General features: G+C 33.9%; 1 protein-coding gene across 4 annotated transcripts in view; it reads right to left on the bottom strand.

The window, feature by feature from the left end:
* Positions 1-12,877, bottom strand: part of PTPN4 (protein tyrosine phosphatase non-receptor type 4) — a 226,098-nt gene that overhangs the window by 102,341 nt on the left and 110,880 nt on the right. For 3 of the 4 annotated variants that reach the window (XM_030801359.1, XM_030801360.1, XM_030801361.1), the window contains 5 exons: positions 6,076-6,118; positions 5,899-5,998; positions 1,613-1,657; positions 1,299-1,351; positions 824-944 (listed from right to left, as the gene is read on the bottom strand). In XM_030801359.1, coding sequence (XP_030657219.1) covers positions 824-944; positions 1,299-1,351; positions 1,613-1,657; positions 5,899-5,998; positions 6,076-6,118 — 362 coding nt within the window. The remainder of the gene's footprint in view (positions 1-823; positions 945-1,298; positions 1,352-1,612; positions 1,658-5,898; positions 5,999-6,075; positions 6,119-12,877) is intronic. The other variant, XM_003277173.4, reaches the window with a different exon arrangement.

Below are 12,877 nucleotides of genomic sequence, written 5' to 3'. Positions count from 1 at the left end.
ATCAAAGTTGAATGAATATTGTTAATGAACGAATATTGATAAGGTTAAGTATCTCTTACCTGAAATGCCTGAGATCGTGTTTCAGATTTCAGATTTTTTCAAGTTTTGAAATATTTGCATATACTTAATGCAATATCTTGGGACAGAAACCAAGTCTAAACATGAAATTTATGTTTCATATACACTTTATACACATAGCCTGAAGGTAATATTATATAATATTTAAAATAATTCTGTGTATGAAACAAAGTTTTCACCGAATTTTGACTGAAATCCATTACATGAGATCAGGTGCAAAATTTTCCACTGTGGTGTAATGTCAGTGCTCTAAGAGTTTCAAATTTTAGAGCTCCCTGAATTTCAGACTCTTGGGTTAAGGATGTTCAACCTGTACTGTTTTTAAAGAAATATTTTTAAAAAATTAATTTAGTATTATATAGAGTTCCTGTTCTCCTCTTGGCTCACTACCAAGGAGAATCCAGTCCTTCATACCTAGAAACTGAGAAAGAATTACTAAGCAGACTGATCTCTATATTGTGACTATACTATTTATATTCTAAAATTACTTAGACTATTACACAATAGCAAATAAATATCTGTTTACAGATAGCTTAATGGCTCTTAATAGAAATGAAAATGAGCTTCATATATTCTATGAAATCATTTTTTAGCATAGGTCACCTATATTTGTTTACAATAATATTATTTTAGGTAACAGTAATTGTTCTATATTAAACACAGCCATCATATTAGAATTTCAAACATTTCTCTAGAAAGAATGCCATTAAGAAGTTTATCAAATAAAAAACTAAAAAACTCTTACATGTGTTGCTGATGTAATTTTGCAATTTCTTTTTCAAAATCTTGAGGTTGATTAGGAATGAAAGAATAATCTGAGAGGTAGCCTGGCAAGTTCTCTGACTGATCGTAGTCTCCAAGTTCAGCTAATAATGAAAGGAAAACATTCACATTTTAATAAACAAATTTTTAAATTATTATAGTCAAATCAGCAATGCCATTAATTCTATTTCTGGATGTAAAATACTTATGTTTCTAATATAACCACTTAAGCAAGCTACAGCAATCCATTTAACATTCTTCTTGGTCTCAATTTCAGAGGAAATTTTTTTCAAAAATCATAGTAATTGCTAACTAACTGGAGATTTCATTACATTTCCACTGCTGTCACTATTTTCTATATAGCAACATGTCTAAAGAACTCCCACATTAAAGCCAATGTACTAGCAACACAAACCACAGTTATACGCTATTTGACCTAAAAATGGGCTGATACTTACACTGAACAGCAAATGAAGCTAAAAGGGCAGCAGTATTAGAAGGACAGGGTAATCTAATAAAACAAAACAAAAATACATAACCGAAGGTTAAACATAGTAATTTCAAAAGTGCTATAATTTGTTAAACAATCACACTTGAAGTTTCATGTGATTTGATTTTAACTATTAATAAACTTATCTGATGAAAGGAATTCACACTACATGTAACCTTCTTAAATAATTTGTTTGCAATGACCATGAATTACTTAATACAGATTTTAAAAGTATTTTTAAAGTCCATTACAAAAAATTTTTAAGAAATTTAAAGAGCCCACCTTCCAGTAAGAATGTCTTGTTTAATTTGCAAAAAATACTGGTACCTTAAAAACAAACAAAAAGGATAGCATTTACTAGAATTGTAATAATTTCAATTCTAAGAAACTGTATACTTACATTAACAAATAAAAATATTTAAATATTTGCTTTTATAATTTACATATTAAAACATGTAAAGTAGTTTAAAAATAAGATTTCATAAGCTCATGAATCTAAATCTTTAAAACTCTTTGATGTATGAAATTTGTACTTTGAATGTCTTGTTTCCACTAGCTTTCATTATAGAAGCCCTCAAGATTTTAAACAGCTACACGACAGAGGGAGAAATACTCTTGAGGGTTGGTATATGCAGAAAGTAGAAGTGGCAAGCATAGAAAACCTGAGTATTACAAACATGGAAGAGCTGACAGAGTAGCAATGCACTAGAGACGAGCGATGATTTTCGCTGGTCTGAGATAAAAAGCCAGCTACGAGGACAGGCCAGCATTTGGATCATTTTATTATCAGATGGCAGGAAGCTGCCTGTTACAGAAAAGCATCTATACATTTCCATTTGAATTAAGGAAGTCTCTCTTTGATTGGGGCGGGGGGGTGGGGGGGAAGAGCTCTTTTGTCTACTATTGTTAGAATTGTCAAGTATTCAATTTCCTGTGAAACCAACAAAAACTTAAGTTTTCTTTAACAAGCCTGCTGTCATTGCTTACAAGATAGTATTATCCTTTGGTCTCTGCTAGTGGGTAACCCACTCAAAGATTTGTCAACACTTGGGCAAAGTCACCTGTGTTGTATAGGGGTGGCAGAAGACCAAACTTTGTGGTTTTAAATGTTTAACCAGGAAATCTTAAGATTTTTTATTTCACTAAACTAAAAAAAGTACATATTCCAAGAGTCGAAAGTCATTAGAAATTCTAGTTTGGCTGAGTAAGTCATTGAAGAACTCCATGACAATATTCAAATTACCAAAGAGGTTTTCAGAGAATCAGATATTCATTACAAAAAAAAAAAAAAAAAAAAAAGAATACAAACATCCTGGCTTCATATATAACTTCTTGTGAGGCTGAGTGCATAATATTATAATCTATTTACTCAATCCAAGACAGTATATTTCTATCAGGCCTGTTTTGGTTTAATAATTCAGTTATCTGGGAGGCCGAGGCGGGCAGATCACAAGGTCAGGAGATCGAGACCATCCTTCCTGGCTAACACGGTGAAACCCCATCTCTACTAAAAATACAAAAAAAAAAAAATTAGCTGGGCTTGATGGCGGGCACCTGTAGTCCCAGCTACTTGGGAGGCCGAGGCAGGAGAATGGCATGAACCCGGGAGGCGGAGCTTGCAGTGAGCCGAGATCGCGCCACTGCACTCCAGCCTGGGCGACACAGTGAGACTCTATCTCAAAAAAAAAAAAAAAAATTCAAAGTTAAAGGTTCCTGGTGAGAAACAATCTTATAGTCAGGATTTAAAGGTCATGTATATCCTTGCCATAATATTGTAAATCTGACATAAATAATGCCTATACTTGCCAAATTTTACTTACTTACTCATTTAACCAAGAGGCAAGAACTTAACTGTTAAAAGTAGAGACCAGAATTAAAGTCCTAGGCAAAACTAGCCTGTGATCTTGGGCAAATTAGTTAAAATGTGGCTGAGCCTTAGCTTCTACATTTGTAAAAAGAAAGTAGTATCAACTTGCCTAGTATATGTATCTCAGGAATTGGAAAAATTCAATTCTAATGATGCTAGCACTTGCTAAAACTAAAGGGTGTTTAACCTGGTGGAACCTGTTTGACTCCATTCTTTTTCACCCCCCATCCCCACTATTTCAAAATTAAAGGAATATTTTTCACTAATTAAACTAAACAAATTCACTAATTAAAGGGACATTTTAAAAATTAATTTAGTATTACACAGAGTTTATTTTCTCCTCTTGGCTCACTATCAAACAGAATCAACTTTCACATAGCTAAAAACTGAGGAGGAATTACTAAGCAGATTCAACTGCATATTGGGAATATACTATTTACATTCTTGAAATCTCAAGGTAAGGAGGTGTAGCAGATTTCCTGTCTCCTGGGGTCTAAACTAGTTCTGAAAACTTAGCAGCTGTGGCAGAAGGTGCACTGTTACTAATCATAACATCACATTAAAGCTACTCAAGCACTAAAGCTTTGGCTAATATGTAGCTTTGGCTACATATTAGAATCATTTGGGGGAACTTGTACATGCCTATGCTCAGGTCCCATCTAAGACCTGTTCAATCAGAATTATCTAGGGATGTGGCCAAGGCATCATTATGGTTTAAAGCTCCCACAAATGATTCTAATTTCTAATCAGAGTAGAAAAATCACTGATATACACTATGGTAGTAAAATTTACAAAAAACTAGACATTTACCCCATTTTACCAAATAATACCAGTTATAAGATTCCATAACACTCCATTATAAAAGGGTCTGAGAACAAATTAATTCCCTGACTACCATCAAACTTGATTTTACTTTCTTCTGCTTCATGAAGTTATTTCAACTTATTAGTGAAACATAGTTATTTCCTTATTACGTTTTCAATGCAGGCTATAAAAGAATCAACACATTCTACTTCCATTCAGAAATTCAAAGACAGTTTTTCAAGTGAAGTACATTATAAACATAGTTATAACTGACAATATTTTAAGGGCTACAATATTAAGCTAAGGTGTATACATATAACACAACTTTGTTTTTCATTTTTGTTTTTTTTGTTTTTTTTTCAGAGGGAGTCTTGCTCTGTCGCCCAGGCTAGACTGCAGTGGTGTGATCTCGGCTCACTGCCAGCTCCGCCTCCCGGGTTCACGCCATTCTCCTGCCTCGGCCTCCCCTAGCTGGGACTACAGGCGCCCGCCACCACGCACGGCTAATTTTTTGTATTTTTAGTGGAGATGGGGTTTCACTGTGTTAGCCAGGATGGTCTTGATCTTCTGACCTCGTGATCCGCCCGCCTTGGCCTCCCAACGTGCTGGGATTACAGGCGTGAGCCACCACACCCGGCCACAACTTAGTTTTTCAAGAGGAATTAGCTTGGATTCTACTATTAGTTGCAAGCATTAGGATTACATAATCCAGAGACTACATTACTGAGTTATCCCATTTGTTAAAAAAAAAAAAAAAAGGAACACCTGCACACCTACCCCAAAACACACTGAAAAGAAAATCTCTAGAATTTCAGTCTTATTTTTCTCACTTGGTTTACTACTGAAAACTCTGCAAACACCTTAGAACTGGCAGCTGCAGCTAATTAAATATCTTTAATTTACCCTTTTGTTTCTCCACTCAGACAGTATCCTAAATGATAACCAATACATTAAAATTTAACATCCTATCTATAGGTATGGATTTTTTAATTTGACACCTATCTTTTAGAGTAATTCTGAATGTAGTCACTGGCCTATATTCTTATATCTGAGAATTTTACAGAGAGTATAACATGCTAATTTTTAACTGTGTTTTTAAAATAACTCATTACTAATTACTAATTCTGTCTTTCAGGCAACACACAAGGTTGTCATTCAGGTTAATACTGACAGTTACTACACTGTTGGTATTTCTCCATTTCTACCTTCAATATTTCACCTTACATTCAAGAACATTATCAAAATGTTCATCCGGATCATTCACCTGTATATACTCTGTCAAGTCGAAACGACCACAAAATTAGATAGTAACATAAGCTGAGACTTAAAATGGGGAGTCAAGTGGGCATTTAAAGGCCTCAACATGCTAGTGCACTCTCTGCAACATCCTTTATAAACTCCATTATTATTTTTTTGGAACCAAAGATTAAAAACACATAGGGGACAAAAGGTACCTACTGACCTGCAAATAATGGTTATGTTAAATTCTATGTTCTCCCCAATAAAAAAAGATACTAGAATATGCTTTCACATGGGGAAAAAAACCCCAAATTTCTCACCACACAGCATCCTTTGGATACAATTTCAGCAACATTTGATGACCTCAGCTAATCATAGCCATGCTTAAGCAGTGTTCACAAGTAGAAATTTTTAATATTTATATGGTTCAGGAGGCTGGGGCTGGACTGGGCAGCCCTGAGGTTCTAAATCCCCCTACGCTCTCCCAGCCGTCCAAAAAAGGAGGAAAACATTATCTTGGAATAGCCATAACTTATTCTGTGTACTGACTGGAAAGCTCAGAATTACACCATAGTAATTTCTTTTTGCCTAATTAATTTCAAAATTTCATATTAGAGTTTTGACAATATTTTCAAGAAAAATATATCCATAAACCCACCTTGTATATTCTTCTTGTAACTTGTTGGGGTCACTTACAAAAAATTTGACTCTAAAGTTCAAATTGTAAGGAGATCCTCCTAGAATTAATAAAAGTAGTTCTAATTAATCAGACTATATTAATCCTTTATCTTTATAAAGTAAACTTGCAAAACGTTAAGTAAATATGTATGCTCACTCTTTAGCTGTTTCCTTATTGGTTTGTTTGGATCCAGCCACCTCTGAAAAATAAATAAATAAAACTGATTTCTTTTTTCCTTGAGGAACTACTATATTGATTCTTGCAAATCTGTTCCATTTGGAGATTAATGCTAAAAGCTGCATTTCAGAAAAGGCCTAGGTAGGAAAAAAATCATTACATTCAGACAATATTTTTCATATCAAATGTAATAAAACTATGCTAGAAATTAGTGAATGTGTTAATATTAAGATTTTGATTTGACTTTTCCATCAAACTGTACAATGTGCAACAACCTCTATTTCAAAAGATAGTTAATAATTGCAGCAACCTGAAGTGAATGTGAAGTGATTCACATTAATCTAACTATATTTCTTAATAGTCTGGCAAGTTTTCAAAATTCTCTTCACCCTTCACAGACACACACACACACACACACACGCTCTTGGGCTTTATACTCATTCAGGCAAAATTCTACTACAGAACTTGAAAATCCACTGGGGAGAAATTTTATAACATTTACCTCATTCCTTTAAAAATAAAATACCTCCCCTTTGAAAAAAGCCCACCAATTTTTTAAGATATAATGTTTAGTTTTGAGAATGATTGATTTTTATGTGTGAGAAATTTTAAGCAGTTTCAATATTTCTGAAGGCCAGTTGAGCTCTATTTGTGGACAATTAGGACTGAATTCAGAAAAATTTCAACCGCTAACATGTTTCAGTTTAAAAAAAAAAATCAAAGAACCCAAAATGAGGTACTAGATGTGGTAGTATTTTCCAAGTAAGTTTATGTATCATTATTTATTAACCTAACTTCTACCACCCATAATTAAATCCAGGCAGAACACATAGATTTTTAATAATAAATAAATGGCTGGGAGTAATTAATAATGATTTCCTCTCCACTGTCCACAACATCCAACACATCAAATCCAACTGAGTCTATCTTCAAACTGTATCTAGAATTTATCAATTTATCATCCTTATCTCTCTAGTCTAAGCTCTGCCTATCACCTCTTAATTGCTCTCCCAGTTGATTTTCTCATCATCATGTCCCTCTTCATGCTCCATAAAGAAGCAAGAGTAGTCCTAAAACATAAATTTGAATATGTCAGTCATTTGATTAACATTTCTTGATAATTCCTCAGTACTAGATCCAAAGTCCTTACACTACAGCTTGTATGGTCTCTTCTTACCTCTTCCACCTCAGCTTACTAAATTCCAGCCATAATGGCCTCCTTTCTGTTTCTGAAAGATGACATCATAAGGCCCTCAATTCCAAGCTTCCCTTTTACAGAATGCCCTCTAGATTTCCTACAGTACTCTTCATTATCTCAGCTTAAAGATAAGTCTCAGCTTAAAGAATAAGTCTCAGCTTAAAGCCTGCCACCTCAGGCCTTCAACTGACCACCCTACCAAAAGTATGTTGTACAGCTCCCATTTAACAAGGAACATTATATCCCTTCATCACATTACCTCAGTTAAGTTTGTTTCACCTTTTTTTTTTTTTTTTTTTGTCTGACTTCTTCATTAGATTATAATGAAACCAGGGTTAAAAGCTGTTTCAATCAATACTGTAAAGTCAGCACCTAGCACAGGGCTTGACATAATATGAATTAAAAATACTGTCAGAAGCAGTGGCATACACCTGTAATCCCCTGTCTCAAAATAAGAAAGTAAGCAAAGTAAATAAATAAATAAATAATTTACTGAAGGACTAAACCTGCTGAATGACTCAATAGCTGGGGGTAGGGTTTTCAGCCCTGTTTAATATACTTCCTTCCTCAATCTACCTACCCATTTATCCACCTTCCCATCCATCTATCTATTAATCTAGTGATTTTTGTTCTTCATATCTTCTAGGAAAAGCCATAAATTATATCCACTTTAATGACTGCCTACAATCAAAATTTCAGATCAATTAATCTATTGAAAGCCTGTCTTCCTCATTCAGTTCTCCTTCAAAATATTCTGGTAAAAGAAATACAAACACATTTACATACACAGATGTATCAAGCTGACATAGCTTAGAAGTACAAAGATAAGCACTGAGAAATTTAATAGCTCTCATCAATGATATCAATGAGATAGGGTTTAGGTTCTTGGTTTAAACCAGGAAGATGGAACAGTGCTATGACTGAATGGTAAAAATAGCATTCATTGTGAAAATCCATTATTAAGTTGCGAAACAAACTAGGAAAAAACATAATATATAAAGAAGCTCTATGCATCAATAAGAAAAAAACTGACACTAATAGAAAAACAGGCAATGAATAAGAATGGAATTTCACAATCAAGGAAATACAAATGGCATTTAAGTATATGACAAGATAGTCAATCTTGATCGTAATTAGAGAAATACAAAAGTAATCTACATTGGTTTATTATTTTTCAACAGTAATATTGGGCAAAGACTAAAACGTTTGATGACATACACGTGAGAAGAACAGGCACTCCCATACATATCTTCTGAAAGTATAAATTGTACCATCTCAATGGAGGATAACTTGGCAAAATTTATCAAATTATAAAATGCATATGCCAAGACTCAGCATTATTTTTATTAAGTATTTTTAGTGAGATATATTTCACACACCACAAAATTTACCATTTTAACATGTATGTGTTATTATACTTTAGTATATTCCCTATGGTGTGCAACCATCATCACTATCTAATTCCAGAATATTTCCATCACCCTCAAAGGAAATCTTGTACCTACTAGCAGTCAGTCTCAATGTGCCCTTCCCTGTTGCCCCTAACAATCACTAACCTACATTCTGTCTCTATGAATTTACCTGTTTTGAACATTTCGTAAGAATGGAATCATACAACAGGTTGCCTTTTGTGTTTGTCTGCTTTCACAGAGTATAATGTTTTCAAGGTTCATCTACATTGTAGCATGTAACAATAATTCATTCCTTTTTATGGCTGATACTGGGTTGTGTCTATTTTTTGACTATTATGAATAATACTGCTATGAACATTTGTGTACACATTTTTGTGTGAACATATGTTTTCAATTCTCTTGGGTATATGCCTAGGAGTAGTATTGTTGGGTCACAGGATAATTGTATATTTAACTTTTTGAGAAACTGCCAAACTTGTTTCCACAGTGGCTGTACCTTTTTACATCTCCAATATCAATGTATAAAGATTTCCATTTCTTCACTTCCTCATCAACACTACCTTTAAAAAATTATAGCCATCCCAATGAGTGTGCTGTGGTATGCCATTCTTTTTTATTGCTGAATATTTCATTGTATAGATATATCACATTTGGTTTATCTAGTCATCACTTGATGGACATTTGGATTGTTCCCATATTTTAGCTATTATGAATAATGTTGCTATGAACATCTGCGTATAATTTTTGTGTGGACATACATTTTCGAGTCTCTTCAATATATATCTGGGAGTGGAACTGCTTACAGTAACTGTTTTAATACATCTTGAAATCACATATCATAAACCCTTAATTTTGTTCTTACATAAATGGGCATTGGGGTTATAACACTACCTATATTTAGTTACAGACTGCATTTTCCGTGCCAAGAACTACTGTACTAACTGGATTACTGTGCTACATCTGAGAAAAGCTGAACTGTCTGCAATGCAATATATATGAATTTTAAATATCATAATATTTTACTAGAAACTATAACTATCTAGTTAATACTGATAGCTAATAAGAGACGGTACTACATCAACAACTCCATTCATGAAGGAGTGTCTACTTAGGGATGGAGCTCTGTTTCTAATCTTTTCAAACCTTTCAAAGCGATTAGACATTGCTAATCAGTTACCTAATGGCTCACGGTTTCTAATCTTTTCAAAGCCAATTTCCCATTCTTTTCCCTGGGAAGAATCTCTTGTTTACTCCATATACTGCTTCATATGACAAAGTTAATTTTTGTATCTGCCAAAACGTAGTAATAAAATTTCTACATTTGAGATCTGCACGGTTTCTACTAAGAAATCCACTGATTATTTTATTGAGGCACACTTCTATGTGACAAGTCACTTTTCTCTTTCTCTTGCGGCTTTCAAAACTCTTTCGACCATTTTCATTGTACTTGGAGTTCAGTGAGCTTCTTCTATTTGTACATCTGTATCTTTCTGCAAATTAGGGGAAAGATACATGGCAAGACCCCGTCTCTACAAAACAAAAAACAAAACAAAACAAAAAAAAAGTTAGCCAGGTGTGGTAGTGCATGCCTATAGTCCTGGTTACTCGGGAGGCTACGAGGTTGAGGTTCAGTCTGAGAGGCTGAGGCTGCTGTAAGCCATGATAGCACCACTGCACACTGCACTCCAGTCTGGGTGACAGAGCAAGACCTTGTTTCAATCAATCAATCAAGTAATTCAACTCCAAACTGCTCAGGGTTCCTATTGTAAACAGCCTTGGTCTTAAAGAAAATATAATTTGGACAAATTACAGCCATATATTTATTTCCTTCATCTGTTTCAGTATCACTTTGGAGATTAAATTCTAGCTTATATTCTTTTCCACAGTATCAAGTTTTAGATATATATTTTTTTCCCTTAACTCGTTCATTATTTGAAGCCTATTTTCTATAAGGCACTGCACCAGGTACTGGGGTGATATAAGATTAAAACATGGTCCCTATCCTCAAAAACTGGTAAGTCATTAAACATATCACCTCAAGAAAGTATCAACACTGCTATAGATAAAAAAGAGGTAAATTGTACCTGGGGAGTAGTGGTAGTCAGGAAAGGCTTGAGAGGGAAAGTGACTTTTACTCTGAGTCTTAAAAAATGTGAAGGTAAGAGGGGTAGGGTAAAGGATGTGATGGGAGTGAAGGATGTGAGTTAAAGTAAAGGTAAGATATTTCAGGAAGAGAATGTATTTATGCCCAAGATAGCAAAGATCAAGTACTGCATATTTCATCTGTAAAATATTCCATTTTCTATCCATTTTTAGAAATCTTTAGCTGTAATACCTGCCATTACTTATCTTAATGGCAGCTGTATACATTGTGATATTAACCTTTTGTTTCTCTTATAAATCAACCCTATTTCTTACTAGAAATTAAGTTAGAAACTTGGGAGGAAGAGCATCTCCCAAATAAAGTAATTCTGGAGAGTCACTAGATCCAGTAAAAAACATAGGGCTTAGTAAAACAGTAGAAAGAAAAGGTGTGGAAAACTTGGATTTGATCCCAACTTTACCTTTCACTATGCTAAATAAAATAAAATTAATAACAAAAACAATGGCTAAATAAAATTAAAACAAAAACAATGCTGGAGAACTAGTGGGGTTTGATAAATCCTCGTCTGAATATTTTCCCACTACAGCTCCCCTTTCACCTCTCAAGTCTTTCATCATTTTATTATAAAATCAGGTGACTTAACCAAATGGGTGACTATGAATGAGTCAATGAGTATCAGACTCGCAAAGGGACTTTCTTCAGATATTTAGGTGAATAGACCAACTAACCATGAATCTCTAGGCATAGGGTGTCAGCAATTTTTTTTGTTTCCCAAGGGATTTGAAAGCATAGCCAAGTTTAGATGAATGATTGTTTATCCTTTTGTTTTCTATAATAAAATTATTACTAAAATAACAGTATCAATATAAAACATTCAAGTTTTTTTTTTTCTCTCTCTCTCTCTCTCACACACACACACAGACCAAAAAAACATAAAAGGCCTTTATTATGGCTCTTCCAATTCTACTCTTCCATCCAAAGAGGAGCCTCTGTTCACATATTAGTAAGTATACCTTATAATGCTGTGGCACACCTGCATACAAGCATTTAATAATGATATATATAGATATATATATAGATAGATGCTGAACTTAGTGCAGACACCCAATCAGCATAGTGCACTACAGTCCAGAACTCCTGAGCTCAAGTGGTTCTCCTGCCTCAGCCTCCCCAGTAGCTGGGACTATAGGCATGCATCACCATGCCCAGCAGATGTCACATACTTTATTCAACTATTCTCTTATGAGGGTTTCAGGTTTTTCCATTACTATTTCCTATTTAAAATAGTGTTGCAAGAGAAATTCTTCCATACAACAATTTTTTAATTTTGATATATGCTGTTATCTGCCTTCCAAAAACACTTTTTCACTTTACACTCTCACCAAGTGTCTTGAGAATGCACATTTCCCCTGAGCCTTTGCCAGAAACAGGTAGTGTGAATCTGTATTTTTGCTAATCTAGTATGCAGAGTGTTATCATTGTAATTGGCATATCTCTGATTAACCAGTGAAGCTGAATATCTTGTCACATTTGTTATTAATAGTTACCCTTCTTCTGTTCATGTTATCTTCCCATTTTTCTATTGGGTTATCTGACTTTTATTTATTATTTGTAGAAGCTCTTCTAGATTTTAATATTATGTTACATATGTTGCAAGTATTTCCCTCCAGTTGGTATTTTGTCCTCAGTGTATATTCTATATGTTATGCAGTGAAACCTATCAACATTTCCTTTACAAATGCATGAACTATTGTTGCCTAGGATGATCATAACAAACAAATATTATTAAAAATGTTTCCAACTCTTACCCAACATTTTTATACTATTGTTTTACATTTAAATTTACATTGGAATTTATTTTTATATATGGTATCTATTAGGAATCTAAATACATATTTTCCCATGTTTAACCAATTGTTCCAATACCTATCTTGAATACCATCATTATAATAAACTGTTTTCATATAGACAAAAATTGATACTTGGGCTGTTTCTTCTACCCCAATGACTTATATCCATACTAAGAACACACTATTTTAAGTACTATGTCATCATATTACATTTGTA

Source organism: Nomascus leucogenys, chromosome 20, assembly GCF_006542625.1.
Source record: "Nomascus leucogenys isolate Asia chromosome 20, Asia_NLE_v1, whole genome shotgun sequence".
Lineage (NCBI taxonomy): Eukaryota > Metazoa > Chordata > Mammalia > Primates > Hylobatidae > Nomascus > Nomascus leucogenys.
Note: the sequence above shows the minus strand (reverse complement) of the source record. Positions and strands in the feature narration are given on the sequence as shown.